Source organism: Megalops cyprinoides, chromosome 12 (assembly GCF_013368585.1).
Source record: "Megalops cyprinoides isolate fMegCyp1 chromosome 12, fMegCyp1.pri, whole genome shotgun sequence".
NCBI classification, from domain to species: domain Eukaryota; kingdom Metazoa; phylum Chordata; class Actinopteri; order Elopiformes; family Megalopidae; genus Megalops; species Megalops cyprinoides.
The window spans coordinates 20,935,049-20,954,176 of NC_050594.1; the positions used below are offsets into that span (position 1 = coordinate 20,935,049).

General features: G+C 43.6%; 1 protein-coding gene across 4 annotated transcripts in view; it reads right to left on the reverse strand.

Moving 5' to 3' along the window:
• pacs2 (phosphofurin acidic cluster sorting protein 2) overlaps nt 1–19,128 on the reverse strand; it is a 52,382-nt gene that overhangs the window by 9,477 nt on the left and 23,777 nt on the right. For 3 of the 4 annotated variants that reach the window (XM_036541763.1, XM_036541761.1, XM_036541760.1), the window contains exons 2-14: nt 6,649–6,736; nt 6,280–6,369; nt 5,867–5,992; nt 4,191–4,353; nt 3,562–3,635; nt 3,029–3,109; nt 2,045–2,104; nt 1,768–1,919; nt 1,285–1,375; nt 1,061–1,132; nt 811–935; nt 543–675; nt 323–427 (exon numbers count right to left, since the gene is read on the reverse strand). In XM_036541763.1, the coding sequence (XP_036397656.1) occupies nt 323–427; nt 543–675; nt 811–935; nt 1,061–1,132; nt 1,285–1,375; nt 1,768–1,919; nt 2,045–2,104; nt 3,029–3,109; nt 3,562–3,635; nt 4,191–4,353; nt 5,867–5,992; nt 6,280–6,369; nt 6,649–6,736 (1,360 nt within the window). The remainder of the gene's footprint in view (nt 1–322; nt 428–542; nt 676–810; nt 936–1,060; nt 1,133–1,284; nt 1,376–1,767; nt 1,920–2,044; nt 2,105–3,028; nt 3,110–3,561; nt 3,636–4,190; nt 4,354–5,866; nt 5,993–6,279; nt 6,370–6,648; nt 6,737–19,128) is intronic. The other variant, XM_036541762.1, reaches the window with a different exon arrangement.

The following is a 19,128-nucleotide window of genomic DNA, read 5'->3' on the forward strand; positions in this document are numbered from 1 at the left end:
CTGACCAACTGGCTTTCAATCCGTTTTCAATATAACCATTTATTTGTGCTTGAGTTACTTGTGAATTATGCTTTTTAAGTCAGTTTCATAGCATTTTAAATGTGACTGTCACAAATAACTCCTTACCATGCAAATTAAGCCAAGTGAATTTACTTTAACTGAATTCACAATGAAACAGAGAGTGGGGAATACAGAGAAACTGAGGCAGCAATATGAGCACAGTGTACTAGAACACCCACTGCAGCCTGTTGTGGGAGTCAGTACATACGGCTTTATAAAATTCCCAGAAGAAAAAATAATCATAACAGTCTTCCTTCCTCACCTGCCCCTGCCAGTCTGATGTGTTGATAAGGATTATGCTGTCCGGAAGGTGGTCATCTGACACGAGGATGTGGTTCAGCTGGTCATAGACCGTCTTCCTTGGAATCTGAAGACGTGCAAACACGTGAAAAACAGAAAGGAGTGTCTCAATATACTTCACAGCTCAGTTTGAGAAGGGCGAACAGTCAGGGCCCTCGCTGTGGCTGGAGCTCTCCTCCTACCTGAAGGTGGCAGCGTGTGTCGAGGGAGCGCTCGTTGTCCAGGCTGTTGGCCCTTTCATTCTGTGGCCTGCTGGGTTGCCGCTCCTTGAGAGAAGTGCTCCTGCCTCTCCGTCCTGCTATCTTGGGCTCTTGTCTGGAGGTGAGAGGAACGGGAGGGGTAAATAAGTGATGTTTAAGAGAGGCAGAAGGGGGAAGAGGTCAGGGATATGCTGAGGGGACAGGGAGGCATGCAGGTTGTGTCCAGAAGAGAGTAGAGAGAGAGTGATACCTATTGGATGTAATGATGAGTGACTCAGTTTTGGTCATTTTGCCACTAGGGGGCAGCTTCTCCAAGAATGTGTCCATATTGTCCATCTCTAGCTCTGTGGTGGGTGTCACGACCTCTGTCTGTTCCTAAGGGCCCCACACAGGCACAAGAAAGAGAAACAGAGACAAAATTAAAATCCAAAGAAAAAAGCAAGACAGTCAGAGAAGTTCCTTTAAATTTTAAAACAATCACTGAGGTGAAAAATACACACATAAGAGGTGTTATCTGCGGCGTCGTCCCCCTGGAACTTTGCTCCAGTGCTCTTGGCTTTGTCAGGGTCCATCTGCAGGGAAAAGACAAACACTGAGTCCAGGCTGCCTCATAAAAGGCTCCAGAACTCTCTTCCTCTAATACGGGTGTCTGATGTAAGGCCACGCAGGTCATGTGACGGCGCTTCGCTGGGTGTAGCGTGTCGTTTGTTACACGGGGACTCACTGGACTGGGTGGCTCACGCTGACTGCGGCTGCTGTGGATGCTGCCAATCTCAGTCTGAGAGCTGGACAGGGAAAGGCCCTCGAAGTATGGCCTGCAGCACGTACACAGACATAAATGCACACACATTACCATAACAATACATATGATCTTACAGGCTGTAAAATTCCATACATGCAAATATCATCAGAAATCATTCAAAGCCCTGCATAAATAATCACTCATTCATTAGTAGACAGATAGGAGTATCAAACACACAGAGTAGAAAGCGCTAAAGTTATACCCCATACATTTGTTATGCCCCATACATACAAATGCCATACATTTTCACATGCACACACAGATGATATAACGCTTCCACCCAATACACTGATATGTTGGTTACACCACTAAAGGAACAAACTGATAAATACACAATACACAAATGCACAGACCTGCACACACACACACTTATATAAAGCACATGCACACACAGAGTGCACTGACTTGAGCTTAGGTTTTGGGGTGCTGAGGACGCTGTCGTCATCATCCAGTTCCGGTCCGCTGTCGCTGGGGTTCTCAAAATCCAGGCTTTCTAGGTCCAGGTCCTCCTCCACCTCAGGGGGAGGCTCGGCCGGGTCCTGCTCCGAGTCCAGCACCTTCACACACACAAGCATACGCAGAGTTGTACAGAGCTCTACAGTGCAAAGGGGTGGGAAGATAAAAGTGAATCAACTGTGAATAGTGGAGTCGTGAGTAAGGCATTAAAAAAGAAAATGCGCACCTCATCTGAAACTCTGAACCTCTTCAACAGGGCCACCACCCGCTGCTTAAAGTTCTGCTGCTAAAAAATAAAACAAGATGTCAATCCCTGCATATCAGCCTTAGAGGTAGGCTACAGATCTTCTGCAAAGTGCCTTAAGCAGCACAACAACTGTTGCAAACTAGAGTGGCACTCATATGATATCATTGTATGACTTTGTCAACCTTAGCGGTTGAAAAGCAGCCCCAAGATCGAATCATTCCTCACTGCAACAAGGCCATTCAAGTCCCATCCATATCTATCAATGACTTTCAGTAATGCTATTGGCAGACACCCTGATGACCTCTGCTCCACTGCTGGAAATATCTCCTAAAAATTTCTCAGAACAGCATCAAATGTTACTGCAGTACCAGGTGTTACCAACATGTGTTGCTGTTCTGCACAGGAAAACCGAGCAGGGGAATGCTGGAATGGAATTTAAATCATCTCTGATGACATACAGAGCACCCAACACACTGACCTCAGGGTCCCTATACAACAGCAGCTTTTTAAAATGTTTTTTAATAAACAGCAGCAGTGTAGCATAGTGGTAACGAGCAGGGCTTGTAACCAAAAGGGATTCACCACAGGGGCACTGCTGCTATACCCTTTGGGCAAGGTACTTAACCCAGAATTGCCAGGGTGAATATCCAGCTGTATAAATGGATAACATGTGAAAACTGTAACCTATGTATGTTGCTCTGGAGCATCTGCTAAATGACAATAATGTACTGTAATAAATACTAATTTAATAACACTTTGCAAAAATACTTCTAAAATACAGACAACTAACCAACATGCCAGGAAATGAATTAAAACAACATAAAACAGTATGAAAGAAAAGACCTTGAATTACTTTAGACTAAACTCCAAGGACATGGAAATGCATGGTGTAGTACACTGGAATACAGACAATGCAGTGCAGCTTTTATAGGACAGGATAAACAGCAGAGTCCCCATCCTTACCCTGGTTATGGATGCCGTCCTCACTATGGACCTCCTCTGCTTCTTAGGCTTCCTCACATCATACTCATCATCTTCCAGATCCTATGGCACACACACACAAACACACATACACACACACACACACACACACACATTTACAAACACACACACATAGACACATGAAGATGCACATACATACACGCACCAACACACAGACAAACACACAAATCAGAGCGATTCCTTGTACAGGGCTGATGATGACTGTACCATCACAGTCACTAGAGTCACTGATGACACTGTAACTGCTGAAACCTTATTTTCTTCTCAGACATCAGAGGCAGTCTAGCGTTCAGCCGTAATTCTGCCACAAGTAATAGCTGTAATTTAAAAGCTGTCCTCTTGAGATGATTATGGAACCTGTCAGCTCTGATCACAACACAATCCACAAGCAGAGACAGTAAATGAATGTGGCAAACAACTGAGTGCCAGCATTGCATCAATCTGATCATTTTCTCCTAAGACTGGAGCTGCCACCATTGATGATGTTTCCTCACCTGTCCCTGTACGGCATCATCGCTAGCCTCCTGCTCTGAGGAGAAGCTCTCGTATTCTTCCTCCGAGTAGTTATCTGGAGTCAGAAACGACATGTTAGTCTATACTGTTCTTCAATAATTATCCATAGTGAGAGATTTCTGGCCTCGAAGTAACTGTGGAAGTCAAGTGTAATGAAAATACACCCAATTCTGACACATATATAAGGGGCCAAGCAATACAGAAAGATGCATCATCCGGGGGAAAAAAACTGTAAATGAACATATGAATATATATTAAAATAAAGTTCATTCTAAGCTGAATTGATGCCGAGGTCAAGTTTTCAAATCTGCGAAATGCAGTTCAATTTCTCCACATTTTGCCATCAATGTATCATCGCTATACCTTAGTTTGAGAAATAATCCATATTCAGGGTGGAGCATGCATGGCCTGATCCCCTACATCTACTGCTTGAAGCCGTTTTTGATTACTGCTGCTTAACATCTCAGGTGTGATATGTATCTGTGTAGATAAGATGTGGTATGTACCTGTGTAGATAAGTTGTGATATGTACCTGTGTAGATAAGGTGTGGTATGTACCTGTGCAGACAAGGTGTGATATGTACCTGTGCAGACAAGGTGTGGTATGTACCTGTGCACTTGATCTTTTGCCCCCCCTGCAGTGCTGCCTCCTCATGGTCAATAGGCTGGCTGGATAGAGAGAAGATCCAGATCTCTGCCACCTTTCCCAGCATGTCCTTCTGGTTACTGCAGAGTGGGAGCACCTGTCCCCCCTCAGTGGGGTGCTGCATTACCTGGGGGGAGAGAGAGAGAGGAGAGACACTCCTTCAGAGTCTCCAGTATTACCTGCTCCTGGATATGCAAATAAACCCTGATGCAAGTGGATCAGATGGAAATTTCTGCAATTGACACTGACAGGGTTGTTATTTTACAACAACTGCCAAATCTTTTCCTTTTATGTAATCCCTTAACATCCATGTACTTTTCCATGAGGATAGCTTTTCCTTTCATCAGTGCTGACATCTCCCTGAGATGAGTGTGCTCCACCCAGGGCAGTGAAATTTTCACGTTCATGTCCCTGGGTAGGCTCCCATATGCAGAGTGTTCGACACTCCTCCAGATGTTATCCTATTCCTCTGCCCGACTGGAAAGGCCTAACTGAATCACCATATGTGTCACCACATCTCTCATACAGGGGAAAACTATGCTTTTGTTTAGACAGGGATCAAGAGAAGAGGAAAAGAGGAAGGAAATGACTGCCAGGCTGCAGTCCCAGGTGGCAGTGGGGGAGGGCCAGTCCTAGGCAATAGCTGGAGGTAAGTCAAGACTCAGCTTTTCCACTGGCAAAAAAAGAACTCAGAAACTCAAAGAATTCTGGTTACACTCGCTATTGTAATTCTGGAACAAGAAAAAGAAACAGTGGAAATCTTGTTACACCTGCTTTTTCAATGTCTTTATGTCTGGTGGAACAAGAACCAGACAGAACCCCACATTCTCCAGATTGCTAAATCAGCTCCATGATAAAAGCTGGGTACATCCAGATGTGGTCCAAATGCAAACAAGTCCAAAAATAAACTAAGGGTGTCACCTTATGACAATGTTACACTTACACAACCTCCATTAATGATAATTCATATCTTCTTGTCTTTCATCCACAAGCAACCCAGTGTGCAGGTGGCACTTCTTACTCTTGAACACAGAACCCTGTGATAGAAATGTCTGGGCCTCCATAAATGTCTCCATTCCACAATGCTGCCCAGTCATTTTGATCAATAAATACCACGCTTCAGTGGCCGCAGTGGATGTTTTATTGAGTGTGTGTGCACAGACAGCTCTATAATGAGAACTGACTGACAAGAGAGTGAGAGAGAAGGGGGGGAAAGCACTATTATTAGCAGTTATGTAAATACACTGGCAACCTAAATGTATTTTTGGCACACCAATAACACAACAGATTCGGTTTGGTTAGGGAGAGATATACAAAACTGTGGACATTTTTTGAGCCCCTGATTATTATGGGTTGTTTCTCTAACTACTCCCACTTTAATTCCACCTCCTTACAAAGTCTCCAGCTCCACCCTCATCAAATATCCACCGAAACTGGCACCTCAGTGTAATCTGGCTAGGGTATTTGTACTTCGGTTAAACTCCTTCTGATGTACCCCCTCTCCCTCTCATTCAAATCATTCATCTTGAATGCTCTTGTGTAAACTGTGCTGCCTAAAAATGACAGAATTTGTTAAAAACAAAGTGCCTAAGTTCCCCACTAAGGGGCCCCTCAGTTATACACACATAATTCAATGGTACCTCAGCCATGTCGATTGACCCTGCGGCCAGAGTCTTGTAGCCCAGGATGGTTCGATTCTTGTATCTCTTCCGCCTCTGCAACATGATCTGTAGCTTGTTTCCCTCGCGCTTCAGAAAGTGGGGGTACTGGGAGGGGGGGCAGGGAGGAAAGTGGAGAGCTGACTTCAGATTTATTTAACACAGTGATGACACACACTATAAATGATGCTCTGTAACAGGCTGAATGCTGGGGCACAGCTTGCTGTCCCTTGATTGAACTTGTTACCTTTGTTCAATCTTCATCTCAGTGTTGACTTTACACTTCATATTTAGTTGTTTCTTCATCTACATAACAATGTCTCTTCAAAAAGTTTTCCCTCCAAGTGCAGTACAATGAAACAAGAAATATCTCAATTCTATTCACTTATTTTTACCTGGAGAGAGAAGGTGAGAGCCAGGTCTGTCTCCACCACTCCACTGGGTGGCAGCACTATCTCATGGGACCTGAGGATCCTCTTTGAGCCCTGCGTGCAGAGTTTCAACCACACACAACTCAAGCAACAGCACTGTTAACAAATTTATAAAGTCTTGTTAAGCAGAAGAAAGTATACACTGGAGAGAGATGACCCAAGTCAAAATACTCGCATTGAGCAAACCATACCCACAATCTAATCAAACCAGGGCTCTATGTGTGTGTGTGTGTGTGTGTGTGTGTGTGTGTGTGTGTGTGTGTGTGTGTGTGTTTGTGTATACATGTGAGTATATGCGAGTGTGTGTGTGCTTACAACTGTTTGCATGCATACCTGGATCTTCACAGCTATGACCACAGAGATGAGCTCCTTGTCCAGTTCCCTCATCACCACCAGCTTCTTCAGGGTCAGACTGCACAACCTGAGGGGAGAAAAGAAGCAGCGTTTCTCCACACTGTGCTCCAGCGGCCACTGTGTGAGTGTGCACACAGACATGAACGTGCAGATGCACACAGGCGCGTGCGCACACACACAAACAAACGGCATGCCAACCCGGTGGCTGGGGCTACAGCTGGAGCTGACATTTTTATTGGGCCATTTTTATTCGCATCAACAAATATTGCTGCCTCCATTAAGCAGTTAAAAAGTCATTCTATAATCAAAAGTATGTACAAAACCAAGCAGAAAACAGACGGATAAACACAGCTGCATCCAAAAGGGGACATTTCTACAGGCACCTGAGCACTGAAGGGAAACAACTGGAAATAAAATGGATGAGTGCACAAGTAAGCACCCATTTTATTGTGTTTCAAACATAAACAAAATGAAACGAACAAACACGGTGGCGTTTTCAGTTAACAATTCAGAGTGTCAGATTTTTTAAAAATAAATTTGCATAAGTTGAGCATTGAAAGGTACACTTTCACCAACTTATTTTAAACTGTGTATAGCTCCTTCGGTAACTCACATGTGTACACACTGTAGCAATAAAGCAAAACTGAATGCAAAACATTCTGCTTTGTTCCCTATCCCGATACACAGTAGTTTTCTGCTGATCCTACGTATGGTGCATCTATCTGAACTCAAAAACAGCATTTGTGTTGGCTAATTTCACATGAAACCCATACAAATGGCCATGTAAGATCACAGCCTTGCTAACAAGCTGTAAGTCAACCTGGTAAGGCTGAGTGCATGAGGAAAGCTGGACACAGAGCTGATGAACCAGGCTAGTTACCACATCCCTTTTACTTTTAATGAAAGTTAAAATTAGTACAAAATGTTGAATTAATACAAAATGTTTTCACATGGTAAAAGTAGTTAGTGAAAAATATAGATGGGAATAACTGCTTGTTAAGGAGAAACATTTAAAGAGTTGAACTGTTAAACTTATGGGACCCAGTACTGTCTGTTAAGATTTGTAGACCTTTTTTAATAAATATCAGATGTTAATTCTGGCAAAAAGCCTTTGGTATACCATTAGTAACATGCTCATTAATTTGGCATGGAAATGAAAATGTCTATGACACTCTGACGTCTCCTATTAGAGGAACCAGGTCTGAACCTCTTGCAAGCTTTCAGCATAACTGTTGTTTTGCTGCATGAAAAATGGCAGCTATTTGAGGTGTTTACAGGTTGGATCTTGTTACCGCTAATTTGGCTACTTACGTTTAAACAATTAACAAGCTCCACCCTGGATATTAATTAAAAATAATTAAAAATAACTCTCAAAACAGTTCATTTTATTTTAACAGTAAGCCTACATGACTTTTGACATTAATGTTTTGAGCTTAATTTTCAACTATTTTTAGTATCCAAATACCGAAAAAAAGTTTTTATAAAAAAATAATTTATTAAGCCCAGCACTACAAATGCCATAACTTTCCATTCCATCAGCGGTTCAGGGTGGATATGAATAGGCCTTATTGACCAGGCTTTATTTTTACCCTGCCATGTGAAAGACACAGTTGTTGTTGTTGTTGTTTATATGCAAATTGATATGACTAGACATTCTTCTGCACTAATTTTAAGGATTCTTGGAATTTAAACTGCAATTGATAAGCACTTCCAAGGTATAGGTAACTTTTAGGAACAAAAAACAATAATAAGAATTGATATATCTACTGTATATGAATCAAGTCAAGAAACTGTCAGCGGGGCTGAAGTCAACATACATGTATGAAGGTCAATTTAATTCACCAAAGAGAATAAATACAAACAAACACTGCACACATATTACATAGAAATAGTGAATCAGAATGAAGACCTTTGCTTATCTGTAATATGTCTGAGTTTCTGGACATGATGTTCCTATTGTTCTTGGACTGCTAAAAATTTTGTAAATTTCCAACTCTACAAAGCAACATTTGGGCATTGAGTGTGAAAACAATGATAGGTGAACATGTCAATGTCTTCATACTTTCCTGGTAGTCTTGATATTCATCCGAAACATGGGGCAAATTATAAAAGAGCTCTCAAGCACAGTAGGTCTGTGTAGACATGGCCAGTATTGTTTTATTTATTTCCTGTACTTTTACAAGTGAGGAAGCCTTGCCACAAGCACACACTGTTCCTTAAAATTACAGTCTTAAAAATGCAGTTCTCCTTTTTTCCAGCATGGTTGCAACATGGTGTCTGTTTGGACTACTCTGTCTGCTTCCTAATGAATTCTCTGAATCTCTGAGAGATAATTCTCACTCTAAAGACATAATTCAGATAACAAACAAAGCCACAGAGTCCAGGCACAAAGCAGGGGGGGAATAAGAGAAGCCTCTGCCAAAGACAGCGAAGAGGAGGGGAATGATCCTTGAGAGAAAACGAGACAGCTTTTGGCCATGGAACACAACCTCGCTTCAAGCCACTGCACTTGTTAGTGTTGCTTGATGCTAACTAAGGGTGTCGGGCTAAATCCTTTCTTTTTTGGGAACAGGAAGGACCACTGCCAACATTACAAAATACAGAAAATAAAAGGAAAGAGGGCAACCGTGGCTTTGTGCACAGTTGCATTGTTGGGGCTGGAGGTGGCTTTAATAAGCCTGTCACGATTTTTTTTAATCACTCTGAGTAAAAAATGCATTTCTTTCTTTCTTTATCCATTCTTTCTTAAAATACCACTTGGCACCTCTGAGAATGAGTTCCCACAAGGAGAGCTGCTTCAAATATAACCTGCTCACGTTCCAGAAGCATGACCCCTTTTCCTGGGTTCCCTGCAACAACGGTGAATAGTTAATCTGGATTATTAAAGCTCCATGATCTCCTTCAAATTGATGTGTACCTTTTTGCGTTCCTCTTTTTTTTTCAGGACAATATCACTTAGGCATTATTAGAGAAAAAAATATTTTAGCAGTATTATGTGGAATGAAGTTACACACAATGGTTCAGTTAATCTAAATTATTTTTTTGAGAGAACCGAACAGACTGTTCCAGCCCTAGAGGACCACCTGTGATACCCAGTCCCAAACAAAAACAGAGGATTTCCTGAGGTCTGGGTAAATTTTGTATCTGATCTTACATGCAGATCTAAATAGGAACTAAAATAACATGAAGAAAAAGCGAGGAATAATTTTGGAATGAGGTGGGCATAAAGATCATGAAGCATTGCAGCTTGCGTCTTCCAAATTTGTACTATTACCATTACATTTATTTACTTTTACATTTATTCATTTGGCAGACATATTTAATCAAAGTGACTTACAAGTAAGGCAGAGTACAACACAAGCAAAAAGCTAAAAGGAGTCAACAATGTTGCTACTAATGCAGCTACCATTACTATTGTTACACTAATACTAATTACAGCACTGGAGAAATCGTGATCAAACATAGTAGAAAAAAACCCTCGGAACCAGCAAAGTGACAATGGTAGGTTTGAAGAAGACACAGATGAATGAATGGCTTTCTCCACCAACAGGGCACAGTATCAGGAATTTTTGAGGCACAATGAATAGAACAGGATGAAGGATCACATTGTTAAGCGGTTTTTTTCCCCGTCTAGAACAATGACTTCCTTATTTATCAAAACAGTTTGATATTCCAATCTAATTTTCACCCAGTCACAAGCCAATTATCAGTATACAATCCCACCCCCGCATGTACTGTCGGGAAGGGGGATGCTGTCCATCACAGGTTCGCAGTGCTATTGAGAAGCTCCATTTGTCATTACACACTTCCATTTAAATCCATGGAGACCACGATAAAACCACATTCTCTAAGATACACACTGAAATAAAGGCACTACCACCTGTGTAAAAGATTAAAAAAAAAAAAAAATCAGCAGAGCGTTCCCTCTCCTGGTACTCCCGCTACCTCAGTACTCCCTCTACCATCCACAGACCAACAGTCCTGAGCCCACACGGGGCCCTCAATGCCCAGCACAGTGCGACGCAAAACAATGGAGAACAGTGGGGAGCTCTTGTTTGTTCCCACCGTTACAATGGACGATTATATTGTGTGCTTTTAATTGATGAGGTTTGGTCAGCGGCTGATACCATCTCTGTCTGCCTCTTGTTTTTTTTTCTTTTTTTCCCCAAACACGCTTCAGGCAGGGCACAGCTGCAATTTTGGCTATTTGCAAGCCAGCACTTACTGTACTTTTTTAACAGGCACCGTGCCCAGCTAGGCCAAGACCAGCTCCCACCAGGCCTGCAAACTGGCTGCACATATTGACACTGCCTGCTGAAAGCTCCAGGTCTTGGCAGAAAATCATGAAAAGCAGCCTAGTACTGCATAGATTATGCTTAGGCCAGGGCATGTAAACACACAACACTCCATTATTTTTGCTGTGGTCCCATTTCTTCTAAAATAACAACATGAACCAGTTATGAACCAGTTTGCGATTAAGATAGATTAGGGAGTACCCATCTCCCCTGGGTTCCTCTTGCATGGGAGATGGTAGGCCTCTAATTCTCTACACAGATGCTCTGGGGAGAACACACTGTCGCAGCTTCCCCTATGGATAATGGTACCAGCCTATACCACATATCGGAAACTTTGGAAAGTTTCCACTACTGCTCAGCAAGTGGAGTGGATGTTGACATTTTATTGTAATGTTTTTTTAATGAAAAGAGTAAAAAATTACATCAAATGAATGACACATGTATATTGTAGTCACTGGCAAAACTACACAGAATTACCATGGAGAATGGACAGCGCACAGTAACATCAGTGGAGAATCATAATATTTCCTACACTAACCCAATACTAGCTATTGGGAAACCAGATTAAGTGCACAGTTAGACAGGTCCCTGATGAGATTCTCAGAACTTAACTCTGCCCTCCACAATAGCATTTGGAGTGAGACACAGAAGCCATGCTCAGTCACACTCAGCATTTCATTACAGTATTGGCCTGCTTGGCAAGTTTCATTCTGCAAAATCTACCATACCTTCACAGAGCAGGACTGTGTTTCCCATCTGAGCATTTCAGATTAAGTACCATACTTAAGGGCACAACAGCAGCCTCCAACAGAGCTTTTTACCCTAGAGCCATGATCAAGAGTCCTTGATGAAGATCTGCAGTCTGGGGCAGGTGTAACTGGTGTGCATATCAGAGTGACCATGACTCTTGGCCAAGAAAGACAGCAAAGTCTGCCTCTTCTCAGTACTGACAGTGAGTCCAGAGCAGGGGAAGCACTGCCCATTACTAAAATAGCAGCCCCGTTGGACACTACACATCCCTCAATCAGAAACCCAGTCCAACACTACACATCCCTCAAACAGTAACCCAGTCCAACACTACAATCTTTCAATGAATTGGCCAATCCTGCCTTCTGTTTGTGAATGACCTATGAAATTTACACAGTGAGGAAGCTGCTGCTCGTACACATAAATGTGGATACCCCACCCTTTTGTTCCTCACTGCACTGTAGCTACTACTGCTGCTGATAAGGTGAGCCGTTGAAAAGAAGCAGTTGTGGGCATTAAGAGAGACAGTCCACGATATAGAAAGGTTTCTTTTGGTGTATGTGATCAAGCAAAGCCAAGAACAGGAGGAGACCCCCATCTCATGCCAAAAGTATTTTTGCTGAACTTCTTGTTTGCAGAGGCTTTGGGGTAGAACATTATGATGAGAACTCTGCACCCACAGAGCCAGTGCCCTGAAACACCACTTCCCACTGCTGCCAAACCATAACTCTCAAATGGATGTGCAAACACAGCAAGCTGTGATTCAGTGTTGTCATATTTTAGAATACATTCTGTCTGGTTCTTACCGACACCAAACAGTGTGAATCTGAAAAATGTGTCACTGTCATCGTGACTGGCCACGCTCTACTGCGGGCTAATGGGGAAAAAAAAAAACACATTCACTTCGCTTTATTGACAGGACTGAGGAGACATTTAATGGCTTGCCAGATATTTTTTTCCCCCAACATGAAGTTGTTATCGTGTGATTAAAAAGATACAAATCAAATGTGGGTCATCGTTTTTTCTTCCATATGAATATATAACTGTTGACAGCTCCCACAGACAAGCTGTGTGAGCCAGCACAATGCGTCACAGGGGAGACAATAGCCAACAGTAATGCTTACAGGTGTCTGGAGGTTTGACAGAGCAGCACGCTGGAAGCAGCTGAGCAACCCCCACGGCGTCAAAGTGTTATTTAAATCACAGCTGGGACTTGAGGGGAAGACTTCAAACTTTAGCATGAGCTCTGTGTATCTCCTGCATCCCGGGAAGTCGGGGAGAGCAATAGGGAAAAAAAATCCATTCGATACATTTTACATCAGTTTGCAGTGACTTTGAAGGGGCCTTGCATTAAAATTCAGTCGCTCTCTGTGAACTGAAGCGAATATTCCTCCAGTTTGCGCCATGTGGTGTATATTCCGCTTTCTCCTCTGATGCGTGCTGAATTTTAACAGTGACGGGAGCATGCAGGGGGCAGGGACCATCAGCACTTTTGGTGTGAAAGAACTTGTAATGCAAAGGGGCATGCTGCGCTGTAATCTCAGAGCTAAAAAAGCTCCTCACTTCCCCTTGAAGGCTACACCGTGACTCATTTCACGATGGCAGTTAGTAAGAGTCTAGCTTGAGTTAATATCACCATTAATAGCAGGATACTTTACTTTCCCAGACATGTATTTACTCTGATCTTGTTAACTTGGGTAAGCTTGATCATTCTTGGTTGGCTTCCACAGATTGATGGTGTTTTAAGATGTGTCTTCATTAGAAAAACTATTAAATTTTCAAATCCTTTTCTGCATGCACAATGCTGCAAACTTTAAATATATCAAATGATGTCAAAGGCTGACGGTAGACATGTTTAAAAAGAGAGGACACGACACGACTTCCTAAAATGCCACACTCTAGTCTTCTGATGCCTGATGTCTAAAGCCAAGGACTGAGCTTGGTTGGTTCTCAGACTGAACACCTCCTGGAGAAACCAAGCTACTGCCTGAAATGCTGGTGATAACCTGTAGGGGGTGGTCTTCAATCTGGACCGAATAGAAATAAGACACTGTCTTTCGGATGAGATGTTTATCCCTACCCATTATGGTCATGAATGATTTTATGGCACTTATCGAAAAGAGTAAGGAGGTTCCTGCATGTTATGGGAAAATTCCAAAACTGCCTCAAACAGGCCCTCTGGCTACACTGTTCAACTCATTAAATGAATTCCTCTCTCTGTACCTCAGCAGATGTATGGAGATCATTCTTGTGCAAAATGGCTGTCACCCCTGTGGGTGCTACATAGTGGTGGTAACTGAGAGACTGAGTAACTGACTGCGCACACGCGCGCACACACACACACACACACAATGCTGTGGGATTCATGAATCCAGATAGCAGGTAGTTCACTCTTAAGGTCATTATGATATAATTTCACCATCCTGTTTGATATGGAATCAATATTAAATTATGTTTAAAAATGGCATCCAACTTGTGAAAGCAATGCCATTTCAATAAATTCATATCAAAGCAAGTGTAAGCATTTTTTGTTTCTTAGGACATTTTTTGGGGGGCATTTCAGCATCATTGCTTATACATAACACACTCTCATTAGGCTGAACAAAGGCTCACTTACTATTCTCAATTACCTAGCAGTGCAACAATAATGGAACTGCATAAAAATTGAAAGCGAGATTCAGCAAAGGATAGTTGGTTCAACGTCAAAGACGCATTTTGCATGTGTTTCCAAGACTAACTGCTGTAGGGATTTAGCCTAGAGTTATGGAACTTTAATTTCTCCACATGCAGCAAAGTTTGTCATGAGCTGCTGACTGGCAAAACTGACAGATGGCAAGTCAGAACAAAACTGAACTGAAACAAACAAAAAATTATCCATGACAACTGTCATGTTCCTCATTCCTGGTCACAGCTCTAATGAGGACAGGCACTGCATGGTGTCATAGTAGCTTAAGATGCTCTTGTTTAATTCTGGGAAACAAATGTGCTCCACAGGTGCTCCATCCACCACTGTGGTCTCCATGAGTCCGTAAGTGAGGAGGAACGCATTTCGGCTCTGCACTCCAGCATGTGCAGATCACCACCATGCTCCATCTCTGCTGCTTCTTTAGCCTGAATTTCCCTGCAAAGGCCAGCATACTGCCAGCTGACCTATTTTCTTCCCTCCCCAGTCTCCTGACAGCCCCCCATGGGAACCTGCAACCCAATGTGCAAGTCAGGCTCCGGTCCCCCCCTCACATTAACCCAGAAAGCGTTCCGATGCACCAACACTGGCCTCCTGGAGGGACTGTTATTTGGGACGGTCCCCCCGTCCCTGTCCTCTTTCTGCACGGCTTTCGGGACAACGTGTACCATCACCTCAGCTTTCAGTGCTGGGATACAGGTGTCTTCCGAAGACTACAGACATTATGCGTCCTTCCTTGCTAACCAAGCCTACTTTTTTTTTTCCCCCCAAGATCTGCCACCTTTGCCAATTCTAAAAAAAGGTGATGATCATTCTGCTGTTAGCCTTAAAATACAGCTGTGTTCATGTGGGTTTAGGGGTAGAGGTGTGGGAGCAGTGCTGGATAGGGAATGGTGCCGCCGGGCCTGTTCCCGTGTTGGGAACGGCCTCGACAGGAATGTGACCTTGCAAGGAGGCGCCGGGGTGTCCAGTCAGCAGAGTCTGAGCGGGCCGTTTAATTCCTGCCCCCCCCCGGCCGTTCATCCTCCTGACCCTCTCACTTCTGTAAGGGGGAATAAGACACTGAGACCTGATTTACACACCTGGCATTAATTATGATACAAGATGGTTCTAGGCCACAAATAATTTCCAGTTGCTTTCACCAGTGCTTTCCATGTCATACAGGGCGGGTGTAGTTCATGGTGGGTCCTGTTCCATTGGCATCAGTCTTTCCATAACAGTCCAAGCCATGCAATTCTATCTCCCTATAGAAATTCTTCTTTAAAATTCCACACATTGTTAAGTGTAAACCTAAACAAAGTCAGACGCTAGTCCATCAAATCAACTACGCCATTTAAATGTCATTTCTTGTTGGCCATAGCCCAAAAGAAAAACCCACGCCGGACCAGCGGTAAACACTCCCCTGATTAAAGCAGTGTTATGTCACAGAGAAGACGGGCTGAGAGACACTGAGCTAATGCAAACACACAGACTCCATCTCCCACACAGTCGGATCGAAGACCAAGAAAGGAAGAAGCCACACATGGCACTCCCTACGGGGCGTCCGCAGAAGGCCGAAACCCGAGAGGGAGAAATGACAGGAGAATTCAGCGTGCCAGCTATTTTAAACCCCTCCCAAGGGTGGACAGCGGCGCTCCAACACAAACTCTGCGGATTGCACACAAGCTGTCCCGCACCCAGCCGACTGAGGGTACACACACATGCCATTACCGAAGTGGGGGCTACACACCCTGCATGCCTCCCGCTTTACAGCACGGTTTGTAAACAACACCATGCATGTACGGGCTCGAAAAATCCCACAGATAATTACCAACTCCATCTTACTGACTGTCTCCATCTTACTGACCATAAAAATGCACTGAAAGAAAAAAACATTAAATGCATTAATTTATTTTTACATTCACTCTTCTAAAACATGAAAAAATAATGAACACATTTTCATAATTTAGAATCTATTTATGCAGGTGCCTCTATAGGTCTTCATATTGCCAGCAGGCCTTGCACCAAATTAGAGGAGTGAGAGAGAGAAGTGAGAGGCAAAACAAAAAAGGAGGCAAAGAGAAATCCCATCTGTGACTTCAGTGGAGTTTGTTTAAACCGCATCATCACGCTGGAGACACAAAAAGCCACACAGAATTCCCATTTGTCCTCCTGGATCCTGCCCCAGGCCTGGGAGACTTTCCTTGGGTTTACTTTTTTTGTGAGGTCAGATGAGAAAACACTGCAGGGAGAAAGAGGAAGCAGAAAGTAGGCCAAGAGTCCAGGGGAGTGGGCAGAGGCTTGCTGGAGGTCCATCCAGCTGCTACAGCGACATAAGGCCTTAATGTAATGGTACCGTTAACCAATGTATGGAGATGATTGCAAAGGAAATGAATGGTGACAAAGAGTAAAAATAATTCTAATACACCAAAAGAAAGAAGACATTTAGCTCAAGTTGATTCACTACCAACTGCAAACGAGAAGAGTGGCAGCAGCAATAGATTGATTACTTATGTGTACCAGTCAGGCTGATAGCGTTGAGATTGATATGGCTAGAGGAGAACGGAAAAGCGCAGCGATGGTGAGGAGGCAGATAAAGACGTTCTGCTGATTCACGACCTTCAGAGACCTTTCCCTAAACAACCTGGCCGAATGACAAAAGGATGCAGATCGGCGCGCTCGCTAGAGCTGCAGGCCAGAGGTGCAACCGGAGCGCTGCAACCAAGCAGCCCTGAAATGCAACACCACGCTCTCCATTAAAACCGCATTATCACAGGAACAGGAAATTACACCGGCAACACAATCCAGCTCTGACACTGGAGATTGTATAATACAGTCACTTATGGAACCAGAGCACATAGTTTTTGATCCCTTTAATGCAACGTCTCGAGCATGAAACCCAACCCGGTTTCCATGCAATAATTTCATTACGGATCACTGTGAGGACAATCTGAGGGAGAAAGAGGGATGAACACACCGATTTAAGGCTGGGTCTATTCAAACCATCCGTGTACTATAATCTTAGAAAAACAACACACTGATGCATCAACTGAATCATGACAAAAAAAGTAAAATCAAAACAATCTTATAAGCACCACTTCATTTAGCATATTATTAGGTATTATCATTAGCATTTTAATAAATGCATTATTATCATAAGCATTTAATTAATTTTAAAATTAATCTTAACATGTATGTACACTACACAACGGACTACCTTCAAACTACTTGCTGACATCAGAAGATTAGTGTTACACATTACTGTGAGTTACTTTCAAGATATGACTCACAGGTAGCGGGAAGCAGTGTAAAACAAAGACAGACAGCAGTCTAGTGTGGTTGTGTGTGTCATAAAGGTTAATATACACATTTCTCAAACACTTATGTTTCACTGGAAGTATATTAGAAGAGCTTATTTCTAGATCTATTTACTCTGTGTATTATAACAATAAAATAGAAATCTACACGTAAAATTAAAAAGTGATGTGTGTCTTTTTCCAACAGTGAGGACACGTTTCGTCATTATGTCTGCAGTCTTTTTGCAACACACATTCTAGACCTATTAAAAAATTAAAGTGTCTTTTGTGCTTCCACGGTTTTTAAAATTCGGTGCACCGATGCGTTCGGCCCAGCCCTACAGCTACTGCCTCTTGCCATTTCATGCCCCCCCAGGCTTCCTCACTTGGGAGCTGAGAAGCCGGCCTCATTAATTACCACACAGATACCTCCTCATGCAGGTCATACAAATTCTGCGCATTCAGATGTCTGCATCTGTAATTCAGGACCAAATTTAGCAGTAATTCCCCGCATGGTCGCTAAACGAGGGGTTCTGGACTGCATGACTGTGTTAAATGTAATTGGAATGAAACACAACTCATCATTCATTTTCACATGATGTAAAAAAAAAGGGAAAAAACCCTTTCTGAATCGCATTTAAATTTGATTTCCAACAGTTGCCTCAGTGGAAGACAGAGCTGTGTGCCGCCCATGAATAATGCATGCAGAGAACATGGAGCCCGGGGAGAAATGCGGCAGAGCGCTGAATACTGTGCGGAGGGGCATCTGGCTCCCCCTCTCTGCCCGCGCCTCGGTTTCCAGGCCTGCATCAGATGATGGCAGCTTTTAGAGGGCTGCCAACAGGGTGCTGGCTGGACAACTGCCTGTGGAAAGGGCAGGACCTGCGTGGCCCTCACGCCCCTCACCCCCGTGTCCCTCCCCTGATCCGACATCGTTCCCTGGAAGCTCCCCAGCGCAGGCCGGCAGCCCAGTCACCAGCAGCGCACAGTGGAAGAGGCTGGAAGCGTGAGAATAGAGGGGGGGGGGGGGGAGGAGTGGGGTGGGTAGCTGTTCAAAAAACTAAAAAGCTTTGGTTGGCATCATTTTCTCTTTCCCTTTGTTGCCAGTCTCACAAGGAAATAACTGTAGTTCTATGCCACTGGAGGAGGAAGGACACAAGACCTCCCATGGGTGGTGCAGTGACTCCGCCAAACCCTCACAAAGAGGTCCCAAAGACTGGCGAGAGGCGTCCTACACATGTGTGTACACACACACACACACACACACACACACACACACACACATGCGCGTACACACACACGTGCGCGCGCACACACGCACGCCAGGGAGTTCACCTGAGCCCACCTCACCTAACAGGCTTTCACCTGAGCTTCGAGAGGTTCATTAGGCCGGCTGGAGCCTGCAGTAGTTTACCCACAGAGTCTTGTGGATTGCCTGCAAGCTCCTATTATCCGCGCC